General features: G+C 33.3%; 1 protein-coding gene across 1 annotated transcript; it reads right to left on the minus strand.

The window, feature by feature from the left end:
• Positions 1 to 23,176: 23,176 nt before the first annotated feature.
• On the minus strand, positions 23,177 to 23,662 carry LOC124913174. Its single transcript, XM_047453782.1, has one exon. The coding sequence runs from the start codon at positions 23,660 to 23,662 to the stop codon at positions 23,177 to 23,179; it is 486 nt and encodes a 161-aa protein (XP_047309738.1).
• Between the last annotated feature and the right edge of the window lie 1,326 nt (positions 23,663 to 24,988).

Here is a 24,988-nt window from a genome sequence, read left to right on the forward strand (position 1 = left end):
ATCACTATGGAAACTCTGCTTTCATATCACAAATTGAGCCGAAAAAGGTGGATGAAGCATTGTCAGATCCAGATTGGATCTTGGCAATGCAAGAGGAATTAAACGAGTTTGAGAGAAATAAAGTCTGGTACCTAGTTCCTAGACCGAAAAACAAACCGGTTATAGGTACACGATAGGTATTCAGAAATAAACTCAATGAAGACGGTTTAGTTACGAGGAACAAAGCCCGGTTAGTGGCTCAAGGCTATAAACAGGAAGAAGGCGTTGATTTTGAAGAATCATTTGCCCCTGTAGCTAGACTTGAGGCCATTAGAATATTTTTAGCATATGCAGCTTTCAAAAACTTCAAAGTTTATCAAATGGATGTTAAGAGTGCTTTTCTAAACGGTAAAGTAAATGAAGAGGTGTATGTTAACCAACCTCCAGGTTTTAAAAATCCAGAACATGAAAATCACGTTTACCGGCTGAATAAAGCCCTTTACGGTTTGAAACAAGCTCCAAGAGCTTGGTATGATACATTAACACAATTCCTATTTGAACACAAATTTACAATAGGTTCGGTAGACAAAACACTTTTCAAATTTGAAAGAAAGGAACAAATTTTACTTGTTCAGATTTATGTTGATGATATCATATTCGGATCAACCGATCCAAAATTGTGTGACAAATTTTCGAAAATGATGACTGATAGATTTCAAATGAGTATGATGGGAGAATTGAGTTTCTTTCTAGGACTTCAGGTTAAGCAGATTGAAGTCGGAATCTTTATAAGCCAACCGAAGTACACAGCCGAACTGTTGAAGAAATTTGGGATGGATACATGCGTAGAAGCGGCTACACCAATGAGTCCTTCCGTAAAGCTGGACAAAGATGATGATTGTCAAGCCGTTGACATCACAGCATATCGAGGAATGATCGGATCGCTGCTATATCTAACAGCTAGTCGACCTGACATTCTATTTACGGTTGGAGTGTGCGGGAGGTTCCAAGCAAATCCAAAGCAGTCTCATTATACGGCAGCCAAAAGAATCCTAAAATATCTAAAGGGAACTCAAGAAGTGGGACTTTGGTATCCAAAAGACTCAAGCTTCAATCTCATAAGCTACTCAGATGCCGATTACGCAGGATGCAAAATCGATCGAAAGAGTACAAGTGGAACCTGTCAATTCCTGGGTGACCGGTTAGTCACTTGGAGCAGCAAGAAACAAACATCCGTTGCAACCTCAACCGCAGAGGCGGAGTACATAGCGGCTGGAAGCTGCTGTGCACAACTTCTCTAGATCCAACAGCAACTAAGGGATTTCGGAATAGAAGCCAAGGAGTCTCCAATCTTTTGTGACAACACCAGCGCCATAGCGATTACATACAATCCGGTGTTGCATTCAAGAACAAAGCATATCGATATCCGACACCATTTCATCCGGGAGCATGTTCAGGAGAAACACATCCGGCTGGAATATGTCTCGACCGAGTAACAAGTAGCGGATATATTTACAAAACCGCTACAGGAAGCTAAGTTTTCTCACTTTCGAAATATCTTGGGTCTTACTAATCTTAATCAATTGATATAATAATCATGTATGCATGTAAGAAACCGGGATATGTGTTCAGGGAGAAGCTAAAGTTTCTCAAACCATATTCAAATAGGCCATTAATAAATCAAATATGTTAACCGGGAGGAAGTCTCCGGTTATGCCCGATCACTTCATAATTTCGAATCAAATGCATGTTTACTATACGGTTGAAATAACCGGGCTAAAGTAGATAAGACAAATCCAAAGTTGAACAACTGTTGACATTAATCAACTTTTCTTCACAAATGGAAATATCCTACTAAAACCGGTCATGGAAAACCGCTTAGTACAAATGCATTTTGGTCTGATGGAATGAACTTTTCCGGTTAACCTGGGATGACTAACTGAGTTTTCATGCATATTTTGAAAAATGAAGCCTGTAATTAATAAAAACAAGTCTACCACAATCGAGATGACGACATGTGTCCATCATCAAGAGAGGGAGACTCACATCTTGTCAATAGATATTTTTCATCATTGCTATCTTGGTAATAATTAGATTTACCTTGGAAATAAACTATAGTTACTTCAACAAGTTAAGTCTATTAAGTAGATGATGACATCATCAAGCATGCTTAAAACCTCATTAAATACCAGCCGAACCCCGGGCTATATAAACCAACTACAATCCTTCACAAAAACTTCACAAGATCACTATTCACAAATATCATTCTTGAGATAAATCCTCTCTCTCAAAAACATGAACACCAACTCCTTAGCAAAGAAAATCCTATTGGCAGATTTTGATTCAATCTACCAATATGAAGATCATGAAGTCAAGGAAATGTTCTTAACCATAGAAAGGAGCGGGCTAAGAAGTTTCCTTGAGAACAGATTCATCCTTGACTACCTCGTAGTCGAAGAACTCTTCCAAACCGGAAAGGAAGTGCACCGAGATATCATCGTTGCACAAGTTTACGGTCAAAAGTTTCTATTCAGCGAGACGGATTTCGCTGTATACTGCGGTCTGCCCAATGAAGGGGTAACCGACCTAACCTACTCCCCGGTGACAATGGAAGAAATGTGTCGCCGGTTCTCAGGATCAGATATCCCGGTTAAACCCTGGGGTGCCAAAAGTCAACTCTCTCATAAGTACCAGCTTCTTTGCGAGATTCTGGGAAAATCTGTCTTGTGCAGAGAGAAAAGTTACTATTACACTCAAAGGCTCTTCGAGATGATGATCGCTGTAACGGTTGGGACACCGGTTAACTGGTCCTGGATCATCTTCAGTAATCTGAAGAAGATGCTCCTTTCCAACAAAACCGGCTACGCTCCTCAGCTGAGCGGTTTCTGTGCAAGTCTGGACATCCACTCCGGACCCTTCGTCACTCTTCATCCAAGGCATGTGCTCACCAAGGAAAGAGTACAAGAGATGATCGACCGGTGGGAAGCTGTCAAAGCCAGAAGAAATCAAGCGGCTGAATCATCAAATGTCTAACATGTTCCCTCTTCTTCCCTTTTATATCTTTTTCACAAAACCGGTAATTTTGCTGTACTACCGGTTTTGTACCCCAATTAATGAATCAGATTTCCTTCTTCTTTTAGTCAAAATCTAAAATATTCAATGTGCCATATCAAGATAAAATCATATCACTCTTGGAAACACAAATTCTCATTATCAAAAAGCATGCCTGACTTGACTAGACAAGACATGCCTTCATTCTCTTGGAAAATCACAAAGACATTAATGACTAAGCATAAACGGCTAGATTTTTCGAATCCTCTCATTAAATGCTCTCATTCATTCCAAGCTATAAAAGGGGATGATGTTATTCGTTTTCAAAACACGCCTCCAAGCACTCCTTCTCTCTAAAATTTGAAAGCTAAGAACAATCCCTTCTCAAACCTCCATCATCATCATGACTGCCGAGCTAAGAAACACTCTCATTATCGATTTTGAAGATATCAAAGATAGCGCTTATTATGATTGCATTTTTCAGCATATCATAGATTCTGGGTTGCAGGGCTTTCTTAAGGGTTCAGACACCATCCTCGTAGAGGAGGTGTGTGAATTCTTCAACAACGGTCACATTTTAGATGACGGCAGCATCCGCACCATCGTCGACGGCCAATTCTTCCAATTTACCGAGGAAGAATTCGCCACCTTCTTTCACCTTCCGACCGAAGGTTTTTCTGATTTTCCAACGCCGTTCCTACCGGCTAAGGAAACCTTTTTCAAGATCTTTTCTTCTTCCTACACTCCTATCAAGGACTTTGGGAAGAAAGAAAATCTCGCTCCCCACTACCAACTCTTTCATGATTTGGTCCAAAGGTCTATCATAGGCCGAATGCCGAACCAGAACTACAGTAAAGAGGCATTCGACATTATGATAGCCATCATTCGCAACTCCGCCATCAACTGGGTATCCTATCTCTACAAAAAGCTGAAGCAGCTTATGACCGGTGCAAGAGGAAGGATCAGTTACGCTCCTCAAATCACCCGGTTTCTGTTGTCCAAGCGTCGCAACCTTGGAACCGGTGTTCCGGTTGGACCATCCAACACCATCACCATAACCATGATTTATAGATGGGTGTCAAGAATTGAGGAACGGTTTCCTCAAAACACCATTGAAAAGTGGTATGAAAGGAGGATGGAAGGAGGATGGTTCACAGAATAATTTTCTTTCTTTTCGTTTTTCTTTCCGGTTTCTGGTCATTTTGCTGTACGACCAGAACCGCTTAATGTTCAACTTATTAATGAAATAGTTAATTTCCAAAGTTTCCGGTTTTTCATTCATATCCTTCTTTCCGGTTTTCCAAACTTATAAAGTTAACTTAAAAACTTCCGGTTAACAAGACTTCAAGTGAAACCGGAACTTCAAGCAAAAGTGAAAATTTTTGAAAAATCTTAACCGCCCACGATTTAACCCCCCAAAATTTACCGCCCATTGAATTTCCGCTTTTACCGCCGAAAGTTACGACAGTAACTTTTGGAGGGAAAATTGGCGCCAAAAGTATCAAATTGACGGTTCATCTTCAAACCGCTCAGAACTGCCATGTATATAAGTTCATATCATCCTATTCAACATTCGTGCTTTTTCTCTCTACAAATCTTCAAATCTTCAAAGCGTTCTTCTCTACAAATATTCATCGATCTTCATATCCTCTTCTCAAAATCTTCATGGATCTAACCAAAGATCCATTCCAATGGATGTTACAAGTGGATTTCGCAGATATTGAGGAACATGCCGAAGACAAGAACAAGGCTGTTCTTCAACTTCTGAGGGATTCTGGGCTGGAAAAGTTTCTGTCTGGTCCGTTCATCATCTATCCGGCGGCGGTAACGGAGTTCTTGGCGACGGCGACACTGTCGAAGAGGAAGGTCTCGGCGACTGTCAACGGGAAGGCCATTCTCATAACCGAAGAGCTTTTTGCTGAAGCTCTCGGTCTGCCCAACACAGGTTCGGACCTAAAGACTGACTTAACCGATGCAGAGTCAAATGCTGCCCGGTTAGTGGTCTCTTTCTCAGGTCAAGATCTGGTGCTCCACTCTAGCCGGAGAAGTAAGCTAAAACCGGAATATAGATGGTTGGTAACTTTCATCGCCCGGTCAATCCAGGGAAGGGGAGGTAATTTCGACAACCTAACGAAACTGAAACTTAGAATGCTGTTGGCTATTGTCCGAGGTGACAAGGTGGACTGGGGATACGTTATTTACGAAGAATTCTGCCAAATGGTGATAAAGAAAGATGGCCGGGTGCAAGCTTTTGCTATGCAAATCGTTAAAATTCTTGAGTTCGTCAATGTGGAACTAGGTGAAGGCAAACCGCTTCCGATCTCCACCATTCTTGACTCCGAGTCTATGATCGAAAAACCGGAGAAAACGATAAAACCTAAATCCTCAAGGACAAAATTGTCTAAGGGAGCCAGTTCCTCGGTTCCGGTTGAAGAAGAAACCAGACAGAAGAAACCGTCAAGAAAGGCGGTCGAAGCCGAAGTTCCACCAGAACCGAAGAGGAGGAAGAAGGTAGCTGCGAAGAAGAGCTCAAAGAAACCGGCGGACTCTGAGAAAACGCTTTCCTCGGACAATCCACCGGAAAGAACCGCAGACGTCTTTCAACCCATTCCCATCAACACAGTTATCCCCGTTACCGTCCCATCTCATTCTTCAAGGCAAACCGAATCCTCGGGGATCCAAGTAAACAAGTCAGTCTCCAAGGAGGGAGCAGAGGTAAGTATCCACTTTGAAACCTCCAAGTCACCAAGTAAACGAGTTGAAGAGGTATTAGTCGATGTGGGCTAGAATACCTCAGAAGCAATTAATAATGTGGTCCAAGAGATCACAAAGGAAACCGAAGAGGACGATGTGTCAAGTCGTCGCAGGCCAGTTGATCAGGTTGAAATACCTGATCAGACAGAAGTTCAACCGGTCGAAGGGGCGGCCAATACAACAGAAATTACACCTCCAGCTCAGGAGGGAAATTTTGAAGAAAAGGAACCTTCCGGTTCTGCAGGAGGGAAGACAGCCTCAGAAATCCAACCAATCACAACACCTGAAGGTTCCACTCAGGTAAACAAAGGCAAAGGGATCCTTATTGAAGATACAACGGTAACCGGAACAGGCACGCTGCAAACCGATCCTCAACATGAAGCCATAACCGGAGACGAGGTTCCATACACCGCAGAGCAAGAAAATGAGATCTTCGAGGAACTTATTCAAGACATGAACAAAGGTGCGAGTGATGCGTTAGCTCCATACATCTTGTAGGTGAAGCTCAGATGCGAAACCAAGTTATCCGACATGGTTCCAGGTTTAAGTGGTAATAAACAGTGGGACAGGCTAATCAAGCTGGAAGAGAAGGCACTTAAGCTAGCTAACACAAACCTAATTCAACCGGCTTTTAGCAAAGCATCAGTTAACCTTGAAAACGCACGGCTACAGGCAGTGGAGAATGCCTTTCAAGAAACCCAAGGATCGACGCTAAACCCGATTGAAATGAGGATAGCCGAACGGTTTATTGCAGTACGAGAACAGCTTGTGCGAAATCTTGATCGTCTTGACAAGCAGTGGAGGAAAGGTTGCCAACGCCAAATCAACAATGCCGAATCATATCAAAGCAAACCATTCTTTATGAGTGGTGAGACATCTGGAACCTCTGAAAATTTGGAACAAGAAACCTCTCAACCGGTCAAAACTCCGGAAATTGATCAGATTAAGCAAGCGATGGCTGAAACAGTTGACTCATGCCTTGAAAATTTTAAAACCGTAACCGACGAAAGAATTGCAGTGGCTGAAGATAAACTGTCAAACTCTCTAAAAACCATGATGGATACGGCCATGCAGACAACAGTAAAAGCCTTGATCGCCGAGTCCGTTCAAACCGCAACCACTCCATTATTGGACATGCTGCAAGCAATGGCCATTCAAATCGGGGAAATGTCCAAGGTTCAAGTCAGCACAACTCAAACGCAAATCGAAACGGATGCTGAAACCGCAAAGAAATTGCAAGAGGAAGAGATAGAAAGGGAACGGTTACAGAAGGAGATTGAAGACAAAGACTTCGCGCTTGCCCAACAATGCAACGAAGAAGAACAGGCCAACATCCAGAAACTCCAACCGGTTCAATCGTTCCACTCAATGGATACAAGGAACAAGAAGAAGCGAAGCGCAGTTAAGAACGTGATGAAGCGGGCAGAACAGAGAACAGCAGTTGTACCGGTCGTGATAAATGCGCAACCGCTTGATGAAGAAGAAGAAGAAGATGCTGATGAACTTAATCAGCGAAAGAGAAGGGAAACCGCAGGCTCACCCTCAACTCCAGGCTTTAGACCTTCTAATGCTCCACCGCCTCCACCACCAAAACCAGTCTGTGCCAACTTTGGGTTCAAGAATAGGGGTACCGGCCACTCAAGTGTATGGGCCGGAGTGCTGATTGATGCCTAAAGACGTGATAGAGAGTGGAAAGTAAGAAAAGAAGAAGAGAGAAGACAGTTGGAGAAGGAAAAGGAAAAGGAGCTTCACAAGGGGGGACCATCCAAGCCCTAAATCTCTTTCTTTATTTATTTCAAACAATTATGCCTTACTATGTTTCAGAACTCGGTTACTCTGCTTTTTCTGATAGGTTCTCACATATTTTCTAAAACAATCAAACTCATGCTTTTGAAACATTTTCTTCAAACAAATCAAAACACATGATTTCTAACAACCGGCCACACATTACATGTTTTGAATATTTATTCTAAATAATCAAAAAGGGAGAAATTGATAGAAAAATTAAGTAGATTAATTTTTCTAACTGGCTAGAAAGCAAATTTTTCAAAACCGGCCACACATTACATATTTTGAATATTTATTCTAAATAATCAAAAAGGGAGAAATTGATAGAAAAATTAAGTAGATTAATTTTTCTAACTGGCTAGTAAGCAAATCTTTTAAAACCGGCCATATACTACATGTTTTGAATATTTATTCTAAATAATCAAAAAGGGAGAAATTGATAGAAAAATTAAGTAGATTAATTTTGGAACCGGCCATACATTACAATTTTTGAATATTTATTCTAAATAATCAAAAAGGGAGAAATTGATAGAAAAATTAAGTAGATTAATTTTGGAACCGGCCAGACGAACTAAACAGAAGTTAACCTTCATGTGCAGGTACTTCTAAAACCGTATGAACAGGTTGGCGTTTTAAAACCGGCTGCTACTATACTTCAAAGAAACCAGTTTCAAGTGATCAAGTTAAAGATCAGAGGAACCGATTTTCACTTTCTCAAGCGACCGGTTAGCCAAAACAGAACTTTCATTCCAACCGGATCATACTGCACAAGACACAAAAACCGGATGGTTCAGAACAAAAGTCAGAAGATTCAAACTTCTAGCGTGACGTACCATGACGGAAGAAACGTGTCTTGAAAGAATAAAAGAAGATCAGATCCGATCGAAAGCATGCGAGGAAAGCAATGATGCTTTATTGATCTCAAATTGACAACTGGAGGTGCATGCCCAACACGTGTCCAACTCTGAAAACCGGCTACGTCATCTTTTGCTCAGAGCTGCCTGCATGAATGCCAGGTGTTGAGGAAGGTGAAGCGTGCAAGCAACCTTTTCTGCACCGGCGTGATAACGATCAACCAATCCAGAAGAGAGAGAAGAAAGTAACCGTTGGCTACTTTCAGCTATAAAAGGAAGATCAAACGTCTTCATTTAAAGCAAGTCACGAACACAGTTGAAAAGTCACGGATTACGAAAAGCATTAAGTTCTAGAGAGATAAACTGTTTTATTCCAAAACCGGTGTGTCTAAAACCGGAAGCTCTTTGTGTGTTGTTGTGTTGAGTTGTTGTATTACATCAAAGTATGAGTTTGGTGTAACCGGCGAGTAGCGAAGTTGGGCTCGACCGGCAGTGTTGTTGTAACTCTAAAGAGTTAGTGGAGATCCTTCTCATAACCTGAGAAGAAGGGGTGACGTAGGAGGGTTTGCTCCGAACATCCATAAACAAATCTTTGTCTCGTGTTCTTTCCTTTATTTTTATTACTTAGCCTAACCTCAAACTAATCATACTCCTAAAACCGGTCACTCATATCCATAAAACCGACTCCTCCTAAAACATCATCTAAAGTCGCATAAGTTGCTTCAACCTGAAACAGACATTTCCGCCCTTGAACCCGGTTCAAGAGTCTGTGACAGATTGTGTAGTGCTGAGAACGGTTTTAGTCTCTAACCGGACTATCACCAAAGAGTTGTGTGTGTTGTAAGCAGCCACCCTTCTTGAAACCGGAAACACCCCGGTCCTCCAAGGGCGTCCCCGATCCTAACACAAACAACGATGTTGTAGTTCTCGACGAGGCGATCAACTTTCGTTTAGAAACATTTTGAAAAGGAGAAACATAAAATTCACAATACATCAAACATTTACATATTTATAGAGAAATCGTTTGAATATTCTGATGGAAATAATTTCCACTTAAAAGTAAATCATAAATTGTAATGCCTTGGATCATAATACTTGTCATTGACATATGAAAGACAAAGACAAGAGAGGAATACATACTTGGATCATTAGACATGATGTTTAGATTAAATGGTCTACCAAAATGGCAGAAATCCTTAGTTTCTTTTATTCTCCAATGATGGGATTTCTAAAAGAGAGAGCGAAACCATGATAAAAAAAAATTAGTTATTTTTATCCACGACTTTATTCCCTTAATTTTCTCTTCAGCCTTTTGGGGACCATGACCGCATTATTAATAATCGTCTTATTAATAACTGCCTCATTAATAAATGATGATGATTTCTAATTTGACCCCTCATCGAATTATAAATACCGCAAGTTATCCACAATTTAACATTCATGACAATAATATCCTTAAGTCAAATCCCAAATAACCTTAAATCACATAATATTGATTTATTATATTCAATGACCATATATATCCATTTAAATATATAAATTTTCCATTAAATTCTAACAATCTCCCACAAGACATATATATTTAAAAATGAATAATATACTCTTATTTTGCACAATATTGTCATTGATTCTGAGAACATTAACAATCTTATCTGTTAGTCACATTAACATAGGATCAATGTGTTTTTCTTTGTATCAATCACAACTAAACCTTCAATGGTCATAAATATGAATATGAAAAAATGACTTAGATCAATCATGAATTTGTGGCATGAAAAATTACATGTAAGGTGATCTATTTATGTCAATTTTCAACTGGTCCAAACTTTAACTTTATTGTATAAAATAAAATAAACTAAATAATACTTTATATGATTAGCAACTGAATACATAATTATCTATAAAACAAACTAAAAGACAACTAAATTTATAAATCCCCACTTAACCTAGAGATCATCCATCTCTAAAACACCCATGTTAGTAGTGTTCTCAAGAAAGATATTAGGTGGAAAACCCTTTGTCATGGGTCAACTACTAAGGATAACAATTTGAAACCGCCCCGCAAAAATTGAACCGAATTTTCCCTTTTAGGAAGGTTTTCCCCCAAACCCAACGGGAATGGGGCAGGGATGGTATTAAAAATATCCCCGAAATAAAAACAGGACATGGATAGTAAATGTATTCCACGCCCGAACCGCCCCATTACCATCATATCAGCTACCATGGAGTTTGAACCCAAGTGTTATATAGAAATTTGACCACTTTGTACCCTTTCCTTCACAAATAGGAACTTTATATTTATATGTTTTAACTTAGTCGAGCTCCTATTGTATTCGAATATAACATAATTAATTTATTGTCATAAAATAACTTAAAGGTTCTTTCAATCCCTTCGATAATGCGCAGCTCAGTGACAAAGTTCTCCATCCATATTGTTTGATTTGATGTCTCATAACATGCAATAAATTCTACTACCATGGAGAAGGAAGTTATAAGTCCCTGTTTAGAACTATTCCAAGAGATAGCTCCACCAGACAACAAGAATACATAGCTCGAAGTGGATCTTAAACTACATCCCACAAAATTAGAGTTAGAATACCCATTGATCTTAATATTATCCGACCTTTGAGATTTGAGCATAAAACTTCTAGTTCTCTTTATATATCTCATAACCCTTTTAAATTTCTTCTCGTGATCTAAACCTGGGTCACTCAAATATTTTCCTAATACGCAAACTATGTACGGAATGTCTGGACGCCTAATTTACAATCTTGCATGCCATATCTCTTAAGTACTTTATCGATATAGTTCATCTATTACAATTCAAGAATTCCTCGAGAATTATCTCGATGCATTTGGAACCCTAATGCAAATGAGGCCTCACCAAGATCTTTCATCTAGAAATTTCTCGATACAAAAGACTTAGTTTGATGCAATAAGCCTATATCATTTAAGGCAAGTAAAATGTCATCAACATATAAAATTATATATATATATATTCTTCCACTGAATTTGTGATACACACAATCATCAATTAAATTTCCTCCAAAACCAAATGAGAGAATTACCTCATGAAATTTATGGTAACCATGACGAGACGCTTGCTTAAGCCCATAGATGGATTTATTTAATTTGCAAAATATATTCTTTGAATCTCCTAACACAAACTTTTCTTGTTGCACCATATAAATTATTTTACCAATTTTTCCATTGAGAAATGTTGTCTTTACATCCATCTGATCTAGCTCCATATCAAAATGTGCAACAAGTGCCATGACTATTCTAAAAGAGTCTTTAGTTGAAACCGGAGAAAATATTTCTTTATAGTCAATCCTGTATTTTTTGAGTAAAATGTTTTTCTACAAGATGTGCTTTATACTTTTCTACATTACCTTTAAAATCCCGTTAGTTTTAAGAATAAATTTACAACCAACAGGCTTCACCCCTTCTGGTAATGGGACAAGTTCTCAAACTTTATTGTCTTGAATAAATTTACACTCTTCATTCATTGCATCATTCCACTTTTCTGAAATAGAACAATCTATATCTTGACGAAATTTGATTGGATCATCTTTCATAATGTCAAGATTATCCTCATGTTCCTAAAGAAATACATATTCATACGACATATTACTTCTCCTTACTCTTGTAGATCGCCGCTTTCTCACTTGTTCCTCAATAATACTTTCTTCTTGAGGTTGTTGAATTTGTAACTCTGGGAGATGAACATCGTCTTAATTTTCTAGAAATATTTCAATATTTTCGATGACTAGATGAGAATCTTGAACATTTTCCATACAAATAGGAATACGAGTCAACTCCTCGTTCACTAAATTAGAAGTTGACTCTTCCTCAAAGACAAAATCCTTTATTTGATTCTTCACTCCAAACTCAACATCCTCAAAGAATACAACTGTATTTGTCTCAGAAAATGACTTTAAGTTAGGATCATAAAATTTATAGCCCTTGATCGTTCAGAATAGCCAATAAAGTAACTACTAACATTTTTGGGGTCCAATTTGTCCGTATGAGGCTTATAAGGCCTTGCCTCCACAAGACATCCCCAAATATGAAAATGCTTTAGATTGAGTTTTCGCCTGACCAAAGCTCATAAGGTGTTTTGTCGTTATTTTTGTTGGCACTCTATTCAAAATGTATGATGCAGTCTTTAGTGTTTCACCTTAGAGTGAATTTAGTAAGGATGAATGTATAACCATATTCCTCACGATATTCTATAATGTGTGGTATCGTCTTTCTTCTAAACTATTCATGCTTGGAGAGCCCGACATGGTGTATTGTCGAACAATACCACATTCCTCTAGGTATTTAACGAAAGACCCTGGATGTTATTCACTTGATCCGTCACACCGACCATAATACTCACCACCACAATCGGATTTAACTTTGTATTATCTTTCTATTGAGTTGATTTTCAACTTCAACCTTGAATGACTTGAACACATCCAATATTTGAGCCTTTTCTTTAATAAGAAAAATGTATGCATATCTAGAGAAATTATCTATGAATGATACGAAATAGCATTGATCGTTCCAACAGAGTCGGAAACGGCCCACATACATCCATGCATCAACTCAAGGTCTTCTGAAGCTCTATATTTAGAGTATAATCCTTCTTTAGATGTCCAGCCTTATTGCAAACGAAACAATTGTTAACCTTTTTCATTGCATTTGGACCCTGAGCAACATCCACATTCTTCCTTTTCTTGACCTTATCCCTAGAGGTGCTTGCCGGATGAGCACTTTTTGTCCTTTCTTCCTTCAATCTATCTTCTTCTTGAACACAATAAGAAATTGGGTCATTCAAGTTCCACGTTTCCTTCTTACAGTTAAAACATACCTTAAAGTGGTTGAATTGAACTAGGAGAGGAATCAAAATGAGATGCAAAATTAAATCCTCATGCAAATCAAGCTTTAATGCCTAAAGTTTCGATGCAAGATTAGACATCTCCATGATGTACTCCATTATATTACCATTTTCCTTATACCTCATTGAAATCAAGCTCTTAAGAATAGTGCTTGTTTCAACCTTATCACTTTTAACAAATAGCTTTTCTATTTATGCAAGGTAATCTTTAGCATTGGTGGTGTCCTCTGACACAGCTCCCCTAAACACCTCTGGAATTGCACGCTTTATGATCATAAGACTCATGCTGTTAGAGCGATCCCATTTCTCAAATTTAGCCTTCTCTTCAGAAGAGCTAATAACTGTAGGAGTAGTGAATTACTCTGTCTGTATCGCAAAGTCCATTCAAACGAGAAATATCTTAATGTTCTCCTTCCAATTCTTAAAGTTGAAATCATTAAGGACTGGGATTGAACTTAAGTTGGCATAAATATTTGTAACATTAGCTGAAAAGAGAACATAATTTAAATTGTAACTAACATGCTCAATTATTTAATTTTCAATCAAATTCAAAATAATCAGCAAAGCCCATCCAAAATATCTATTGCACTATCAAATTCAAGTCTTTGGAAAATGAAATTTAATTACTAGTGATATATTGTTGCAATATTCAAACACTAACAATAATGCATGACGAATAACAAACCCTTCTTTGGATTGATTTGATATTCTCATATAAAATCTTTACAATTGTTAAGTGTTTATTATCCCAGGTAATTATGAACTTCGGTCAAATATTAACATTTCTTTGGGCCCGATCAGATAGTCACGTGAAATTTCACCATTCTAAACATTCAAAATTCAAACTTAAACAAATTAAGTATAGATGTCACTTTGATAAGATTATAATTTAATTGATTTAATATTAATAAAGAACAATAGGTTGAATTATAGAATAAGATTAAATTAGAATAAAAATTAAAAATGTTTGTATCTTTCTTATATTAATTTAACTAAATTAATTAATAATATTATTTACTGAAACTTAACTGTATTAAAATAAGATTAAAATTGATTCCAAATTATACATTATACCCGTATTTCATTCTAGAAAACCTTACAAAAATCAATAATCATCTAAATAACAAATCAATAATATGCATGAATTTTATTCGTGATTATGTTATATTTTGAATATTTTTAGATTATTTTATTAGATTATAACTTTAAAATTATTTTTAAAAATTTTAAACAAATTGGAGAATCGCTGATGAACTAAGTTCAACCCCTTTAGAAAACCTATAGGCCACGATTAAGAACGATATTAGGTTAATAATTAAGAGAGATTAATTCACATACTTTTTTTTGTTTGATAAAATAATGTTATCAAAATGTAAAAATACATAACATTTAAGACAATTGAATTACAACCATACAACAACATTTATTGAAAAGAAAAAATCTCAATTTATTGAATTAACCCAACCTACAACATCAAAACTCCATATGTTGATTATATTATTTCAAGAACATTGATAGGTACAAGAGCAAGTATCCTCATTGGTGCAATGGCCAGAGGCTTTACGTCCGTAGAATTTATGGCAAAGTCCAATGCATACAGCATCATTGCACAATTCTAACAATTGATAATTGTTTTTGCATTTTCCTGCTTCCAACACTCCAATTCCTGCACATTCAAATTTTCACTTTTATATAATATATTTACTGTTAAAAAGTTAATTTATAAACTTAGTCATACATGTATTAAAAATTTATTTCAAATACTTCAAGATTGTCGGTAGAAATAGTATCTAAATTTATTCTTGCACAAATTTAAAAATTTATTTATAATTCCTTCTTCATATTTGAATTCAGAATTGAAATTATTATCAAATATAAACAATATTTTGAACAATAACAAAAATAGGGATAAAGAAAAGAAATTATACCTATGGAGAAGATGAGTACTAGAATTAGAAGAGTGCAATGAGTTTTCATTTTCAAAGAATTATTAGTTTGAATGACTTGAAGTAGTTAGAGTTATTTCATATATATATATATAAGTGAAATTTTTTTTATAAATTTTCTTTCCAAATCATACTAAATAATTCATGGATTTCCTCTGGATCAATTTTGGTCAAGAATATTAATTAAAAGTTTCTGATATTGGTCAATACTGTATATTTTGTAAATATATTAGGAATATTTATAAACAAATTTACTTTAAAATCACCATGTAAAAATTAAGAATTAAAATGGATAAAATATACCTTGGATAACTTAGTGTGATTTTTTATACAATTGGATATATAAATTCAATACTAACCAGAAAAATATCAAAATAATATATATAATACGTGTGAATAAAAGTTTTTTTTTAAAAAAAAATTTGGTTAATTGCACCTGATTAAATTAAACAATTAATTTTAAAAGAGACTTTGTATTAATCAATTCTAAGATTATGAAAATATCAAACTTAAATTTCGTGAATAAAATCAATATATATATATATATAAATAATAATGATAATAGTAATAATAATAGCATAATACAAAATAAATAAATATTTATAATAGTAATAATAAAACCTAATCAAAAAATACAATAATATAATAATACAAATAATTATAGCATAATAAAAAAATCAAAAAAACAATATATATATATATATATATCAATAATAATAATAATAAAACCAAAAAAAATGATAATAATAATTATAATTATAATACTAATAATAATAGCATAATAACTCAAACAAATTTAATAACCAAACTATTTAGGTGACTTTGTAAGCTTGAGATAAAGAACAAACAATTAAAAATAACAGAATTATTAAAAACAAATCTTTAATAAACATTTTGTCAATTTAGAAAAACCAAAATTTATCCTAAATAAATACTAGTACTATGATTAAACCTTAAAACATTTTTAACCAAATAGTTGTAAAATGTATTATAATCAAGAGCAATATGATGCTTAAATTTTAAATCATTGTTAACCAAATAATTCAAAAATTTATCCTAAATCAAGAGCAATACATGTTTAGATCCTAAATCATTTTAAATCAAATATTTTTAAATTTTCTAAAGATATCTTAAATCATGGATTACATTATAAAAAATATTAAAGTTATATTTTGTAATTATGATCTTTAGACACTAAAAACTTATATTTCCAAAAAAAATAAAGCCATTAAAAGTAGTAATGAATTTTGTTTAAAAAAAATTCATATTATCTTAAACTATTTCAACAAAAATTTCTTTACACTTTCAATCTAAATCACTTTTACACAAAAATAAGTTGTAAAAACATTAAACTAAATCAATTTTATAGTTAAACTTTTAATGATATTATATTTATTTCAAATTCATAAACTATTAATAATTAATTCAATCAAAACCAAATTCAAACACAACAAAAAATTTCATTTATAAAACTATCATCAATTTTATATAAAAATAATCAAATAATTTATATATATATATATATATATATATATATATATATAAAAGAAAAGATAACTAAATTATTAAGATAAAAAAATGAATAAAAATTAATTAAACTTAAAAGAAAATTTGTAAAAACAAAATTAAAATAAGAAAGATAAATATTGTGTACATCATGTTTAAAATTACATTATTATTTATATGAGAACTGTTTGGAAATATATAAATTAAATATATATATATATATAATTAAATATACGTTACTAAAATTTTATATATTTGGGATATTTTACTATAACTAATAACATTATTATAATTTTAAATATAAATATAATAAGTATTCAACCCAACAAGTGTTATATATGGATAAAATAGTATCTTCAAACTTTGTAAAAATTCTTCTATATTAATATATATTTATAATATTTATATATATATAATTTTTTTTTCTTTCTATTTTTAAAATTATCTAAAAATATATGTACATTATTTTATAATTTCTTTCCAAAATAATTTTGTATTAAATTTCTATTTTGTTTAAAAAAAATTCTTTATAATTTATTCAAAATATTTTATTTTTTCAAATTAATTCACATTATTAATTAATAATTAATTGTCTATTACACTTTTTACTTTTATAAGAATTCAATTTCTTTAATTTCTTTAATTTTTTATATTTTATAATTCATTAAAACTATTAATGTTTATTCAATATAATTCATCCAATATAATTAATAATTAATTACTTATTATAATTTAGTAATTAATTACTTAAATAAAAATTATATCATGTTTTATTTCCTATCTATTATATTATTATATAAAATTTTTAATGAGTTTTATATTAAATATTATTTTCATAATATTTAAATTTAATATATATAATTAAATAAAAGATATTATATAAACTTGTAATTATAATTAAAATTATATATATTTTTTTATTTAATTGTTTGATATAAGTTATTTGACACTAATAATTTATTCTATTTATATATATAAGAATATATATATATATATATATATATATATATATATATATATATATATATATATATATATAATATAATTAGATAAAATAATTACTGAGAAGAAATGTAAATAAAAATTAATTAAACTTTAAAAAATTAAAATATTTTAATTTAGATATTGAACTTGAGTAAAAATGTTAATGTATACATAATTATTTGTTATGATATAAACTATCAATGTTCGTCTTAGGACTTTTCTTATTTTGAGGAGTAGAAGAGAAAGTTTGTCTTTTGGGTCCTCGATTTTTTTTATAAATATCTAATTTTGAAAAAAAGTAATATATGAAAGATCGTTTTAGCTCTTGTCGAAAGGGTTTTCGATACTAAAGTTTGATGTTTGTTGTGCATCAAAAGGAGCATTGTTGAGCAAAGAGAAGTTGTTATAAAGAAGGTGTCAATATATGAAAATGTTGGTAATATGCTGATTGTTCTTAAGTTTGGGAACTATGAAGACTTTGCTTGTTGACAAAGCAAACATAGATGATAAGAGAGAGATAACTTGTAAATTAAACTAGAGTCTTGAGAATGCATTTTACAATATTGCAATTATGATATTATAAACACTAATATTTTAGTTCCTTATTTTATAAATATTAAACAATTATTTTGGGTACATAAATTCAAAATAACTGACCAAAGCAAAATAATTAATTAGGATAATTATTATAACAATTAATCCCAAATAAATTATGATAAATTTAAAATAAATAATTTGAGATAATGTATTATTCATTTTATCCTTAATTAATTAAAAGGCTCAAATAAATAATATAAATAATTTGAGATCAATGTTATATACATTCGAATCCCAAATTAATTATTTATAAAGTCGCTAAAATAAATAAAAATAGACAAAATAAATATTTATATCTATTTAAATATTTTGTAAGTTGAAAATAATGGAAAAAAGAGTGAAGAAAAAATCAATTTCAAGCAAGTTCTAAGGCTAAAAAAGGTTGTGATTACTGATACAGCAATTTGAAAAGCATCCTAAGGGTACTTGTAGTAGATGATCTATTAGGTGTTCTATATCTAAAATAGAAATAAAAAAACTAAAAATTACAACAGATTTGATCTACATCGGATGGGCTATACTTAAAAAAATTTAGCCCAAATGAACAGTAGTGTTCTATATATAGAACACCACTTTCATGTTCTATACTTAAAACTGGCGGCAACATTATTCTCTCTCATTTTTTTCTCAAAACTGGCTGAAAAATTATTCTATCTCATTTTTTTTTTCACATAGCAGAGAAAGCATAGGTTCTTTCCAACACTGTAAGTTCTTTTCTCCTCCAAACGTAAGCTTCAAAACTTTCGCTGTAGAAATGAAAAAAGATAACGATAAGAGAGACTTGAGCTATAGAGAGATCTAGAAAACATTAATGCTCTACAGTGATCAGCAAGAGTGAAAAGTTCCTTAGTTTTGCTCAAGATACGAATTTTGACTTCTTCCAGCTTTCCAACCAGGTATCCCGTCTTCCTCTATCTCTTTTTTGTGTGTTGTTTTCTAGGGCCTGTTTCCTAGATCGCGAATTTTGTTTTTAAAATTTCTGTTCGTTTCCTTTTTTATATATGCTCAAGTTCCTTGGCTTGTTATAGGATTGAATCATAAATTATTTTCGATCTCTCTAGGAAATCAATGATTAATCTCGTCTGTAGGATACATAAGTATGAATAACGACATTTCTGGAATTATGCGTATGGCGGGAGTAACTGATGATGGGTTGAGCGGTGATTTTTACCTATCTGAAACAAATGATTTGGACGCCTCAATCGAGTTGGAGGCAGATATGTCCGGGAAAAAAAGAACAAGAACTTCTCACCAAATGAGGACCTTGTATTGATATCTGCTTGGCTTAACGTAAGTCTTGACCCTATTCATAGCACAAATCAAAAAGCAGATCAGTATTGGAAAAGAATTGAGACATATTTTAATGAGTCCATAGATGCCAATTATTGGGCAACGCACATTAGGATCTCTTCGAAGTCGATGGCAAAAAATCCAACAATGTGTAAACAAGTTTTGTGGCTATCACACACAGCTTGAGTTATCTCGTAAATCTAGTACAACTTGCAAAGATTTGGTATGTAAACTAATACTTGTATGTGAATGAAATGATTGCTAAAAAGTTAGTAATAAATATTGATCTTTTGTGTTACAAATTGAAGAGGCAAACAGGTGTATCATTGAAGGGAGAAATGTGACTTTCAATATGAACATTGCTGGAATAAACTTAGACATCAATGTAAGTGGATCAATCTCGGAAGTCAAGAACCGGTTAAAAAATGAGTGCTTTCATCTGATACAGTTAATTTGGATGATGAAGAGAATCCTACTTCTGACTTTGTCGATTTGGATAGACCACCGGGCGTAAAAATATCCAAGGCTGATGATATTGAGGAATAATAGAAAGGAAAAGGGAAAAGGAAAGCCTTTAACACATCTCAATTTGATGCCACTTTTAGTAAATATATAGAGCGAAAATACAAAGATGATGAACTGAAAATGGTGATGGTAAAACAACAGTTGGAGATGGATAAGAAGAAGCTTGATATTGAGTTGTCAAGGGTCAAAGTTGACAAAGAAAGAGAAGCAGCAAAACGGGCAAAGGAAAATCAAGCAATAATGATGATGAATTTGAGCATGTTGGAGACTGAAATACAAAGAGAATATTTTGCAAAATTACAGGCTGATGTCTTCGCGAGAATGATGTCTAAATAGCAAGACTTTATGCTATGTTTTTGCTATTTTGAAGGTTTTTGGACTATGATTTTTGTTCTTGGTTCAGTTTTTGGTTGGAACTCTGATGTAGTTTTTAGTTTTTGGTCAGTTTTTGGACTCAACTCTAAATTAAATTTAACAAGAAGCTGGTTTTTGTCTAGCTAAAAGTCCTGTTGTTATTTTATTTTTTAGTCCATGTACTCTTTTTGTCACTTTTCTTTGGATATATGTTGGAACAAAATAACATAAAAATAAAAAATAAAAAAAGAACATATAACATCTAACATTCATATCAAATAAAACACCAATACAAAGATTCAATAAAGACGATGCATTTCTCTATCTCTGATCTCGTCGAGGGATTGCATAAAGTTCATAAGTTCTGAAGTATAAGTGTGTGTTATAATGGGAATCAGAGGACTTGAAGGGATTTGTTCATATTCAAAGATATTCGGCTGTGGGTGAAATTCCCGCTCATCCTCGACAATCATATTGGGCATGATTATACATGCCAACATGATCTTCTTGAGTGTGGCACGGTCATAAAACCGTAAAACCGTGCAGGACCATGGACAATTGCAAATCTGGCTTGTAGCACACCAAAAGCACGTTCAACGTCCTTTCTAAAAGATTCTTGAGCAGTAGTATAATATTTGGTCTTATGATTCATTGGTAATGTAATTGCTTTGACAAATGTTGCCCATGGAGGATAGATTCCATCAGCTAAATAATAACCCATATTGTAGTTGTGACCATTAATCGAGTAGTTAATTGAAGGGCCCTCGCCTCTTATTATTTCAGAAAACACATGTGATCGTTCTAGCACATTGATATCATTATGTGATCCCGGTAACCCAAAGAATGCATGCCAATTCCATAAATCATAATATGCTATAGCTTCTAAGATAAGTGAAGGTTCATGACAATGACCTGTGAACATACCTTTCGAAACAGTTGGACAATTTTTCCACCTCCAATGCATGCAATCGATACTACCCAACATTCCTGGAAAGCCACGAGCTTCACCGACTTGAAGCAGTTTTGCAATGTCATCCGAGTTTGGCTTTTGTAAATACTCCGTACCAAATATATCAATGATTGCATCAACAAAGTGCCTCAAACTTTTATGGGTTGTGCTTTCTCCAATCCGTATGTACTCATCCATGAAATTAGCCGTGACCCCATATGCCAATATCCGCAGTGCCGTAGTTATTTTTTGAAGAGATGACAACCTAATTTTCCAGCAGCATTTCTTTTTTGTTGAAAGTATGGATCATGTACTTCCACTGCCGAGTGAATCCGCATGAATAACTCACGTCTCATTCGAAATCTTCTACGGAATATTTGATCTGGAAAAACTGGTGGTGTAGCAAAATAATCATTGAATAAGCGTTGATGTCCTTGCAAAGTGTCACGATCAATAGATGTCTATGATTTTCGGGATTTTTCACCTTGTGCCTCGAGTTTTTCTCTTTCACGTTTGAAGGCTAGAATTTGAATCATATCATCGTCATCATCGCATCCGTACAAATAATATTTCAAAAAATTATTGTTGCCACTCATTGTGTAGGATAAAGCTTAAAGTGTGGTGAAGAATGAATGAACAAAAACTTTATTTATAGTTGGATTTCGAAATATGACCGCTGAAAAATAGCCGTTGGAATTTGAATTTGAAATTTGAATCTCAATTTTTTTTATAGAACATGCCAATGAAATATAGGCGTTGGAATTTGAATTTGAAATATAGGCGTTGGAATATAGCCGTTTGAATTTTAAAAAGTAGTTACAAGTTGTTTTTTAATTTTGCAAAAAATAAATAATTTAATGTTATAGGTATATAGAAAAAAATGTTGCTATAGAGTATTTTGAATTGAGATGTTGTAAAATAGATATATGTATTTTTTAATATTATTTTAGGTATAAAATTTAGCACTTTTGGTGCAAGTTCCCTAACATCTTTTAAAATTTGTGAGAAATAATTTTGGATCAGTTCCAATCGATTTGAGGCATGTTTATAAAAAAACCGAAATTTTCAATAATTTAAAGAAATATAGTTCTTGAATTGGTTAAAATGGATAGCTAGTGTACATGTTTTGGTTTCATTTAATTCAAACATGTATAAGAAAACTATTGATATACTCCTTATATTGAATTAAATTTTAAAACCAACATTCTGTTTTTCTTAAAAACTGTTTGAATCAAATTCAACATTTTACGAATCGATTGATACATCGGGGTGATGTTAAAAATTATCCAATGGTATTAGATGAAGCTTCACATGCCTTCATATCGAAGGATGTAAGCTCCAATTAAAATCTCAAATCATCAAATTATGTTCTTGGTGTCCGACCGAAGATTTTAGCTTTGGTCTGGTTTTCAACCAAAAAAACCAGTCATCCTTTACATCCGACCAAGAAATCTCAACCTGACCAAAAATTCTCGCATTCGACCGAGAAGTAGTGAGCACGAATGAGAGCTCAACTTCCGTATTAACTAGGTGCTCATATTTAATCCGTTGTTCCATTATTTTGTCCAATTTTTTTTCTATAGATGTCCAGCCTTATTACAATGAAACAATCATAGTTAACCTTTTTTCTTTGCATTTGGACCTTGAGAAGCATCCACATCCTTCTTTTTTTTGCCCTTATCCCTAGAGGTTATTGTCGGATGAGCACTTTCTGTCATTTCTCTTTCTCTTGAACACAATGGGAAATAAGTTCATTCAAGTTCCACGTTTCCTTCGGACAGTTAAAACTAACCTTAAAGTGGTTGAATTGAACCAAGAGAGAACTCAAAATGAGATGCACAAGTAAATCCTCATGCAAATCAAGCTTTAATGCCTTAAGTTTCGATGCAAGTTTAGACATCTCCATGATGTACTCCCTTACATTACCATTTCCCATATACCCCATTGAAATCAAGCTCTTAAGAATCGTGCTTATTTCAACCTTATCGTTTTTAACAAAGCGCTTTTCTATTTCTGCAAGGTAATCTTTAGCATTGGTGGTGTCCTCCGTCATAGCACCCCTGAAAACCTCAGAATTGCACGCTTTATGATCATGAGTCATGTTGTTCAAGCGATCCCGTTTCTTAAATTTATTTTTCTCTTCGGAAGAGCTAATAACCGTAGGAGTAGTGGGTTGCTCTATCTGTATCGCAAGTTCCATTCAACCGAGAACTATCTAAATATTAGCCTTCTCATCCTTAAAGTTGGAACCATTAAGGATTGGGACTGAACTTAAGTTGGTAGGAATATTTGTAATATTAGCTAAAAAGAGAACATAATTAAAACTATAACTAACTTGCTCAATTGTTTAATTTTTAATCATTTTTAATTAAATAAGTAAATTCCATCCAAAATATCTATTTCACTATCAAATTCAAGTCTTTGGACAATGAAATTTAATTGCTAGTGACATCTTGTTGCAATAATCAAACACTAAAAATAATGCATAACGAATAATAAACCTTTCTTTGGATTGATTTGATATTCTCATGTAAAATCCTTATAATTGTTACGTGTTAATTATCACAGGTAATTATGAATTTCGGTCAACTAGTAACCTTTCTTTGAGCCAAATTAGATAGTCACATGAAATTTCACTGTTACAAACAATTAAAATTTAAACTTAAACAAACTAAGTAAAGATGACACTTTGAAGACATCGTAATTTAATTTATTTAATTTTAATAAAGAGCTATATGCTGAATTATAAAATAAGATTAAAACCGAATAAAAATTAAAAGAGTGAATCTTTCTTATATTAATTTAACTAAATAAATTAATAATATTATTTATTAAAATTAAATTAAAATTTTATGTACCTTAAAATTTTATTTTTTAATAAAATAATTAATAATATTATTTCCTTTAAAAGAGCAATGGAAAAATAATATTATTTCCCAAAAACATATATATTAATACGTGTGCATTACGGTTTCAATTTACAACACGTTTTGATAACGATTATCAAATTAGGATTTGAACAAAAGGTTATAAATTATGGCTTCTGCACTTGTTCTATATAGATCGTCAAATCATAAATTTTCTCAACAAACTTTAAACGTTAGGAAACTCAAATAATTTATTTTCCCTAAATTCAAGACAAGAACAAGTCTCCATAAATTCAAGAACAAGTCCGACTCTAATACCAAATGGAAATAATTTCCACTTAAAACTAAATCATAAACTTTAATGCCCTATATCCTAATATTTATTCCTGACTTAAGAAAGAAAAGAGAGGAATACATACCTATACCTTGATACTTAGACATGATGTTTTGATGAAATGGTCTACCAAAAGGGTAACAATCATGAGTTTCCTTTATTTTTCAATGATGGGAATTGAGAGAGAGACCATGATAAAAAAAAATTAGTTATTTTTATTCACGGTTTTATTTCCTTATTTTTTTTGTCTTTTGGGACCATAACCACATCTATATATATATAATGATGCTTAATTTTTAAAGTGTCCGGATTGTCGGGTCGAGAG

Source organism: Impatiens glandulifera, chromosome 8, assembly GCF_907164915.1.
Source record: "Impatiens glandulifera chromosome 8, dImpGla2.1, whole genome shotgun sequence".
NCBI classification, from domain to species: Eukaryota; Viridiplantae; Streptophyta; class Magnoliopsida; order Ericales; family Balsaminaceae; genus Impatiens; species Impatiens glandulifera.

What these genes read in the sequence shown, in the direction of transcription:
- LOC124913174 (XM_047453782.1), bottom strand. Translation starts at nt 23,662, where the DNA reads ATGGAACTTGCGATACAGATAGAGCAACCCACTACTCCTACGGTTATT.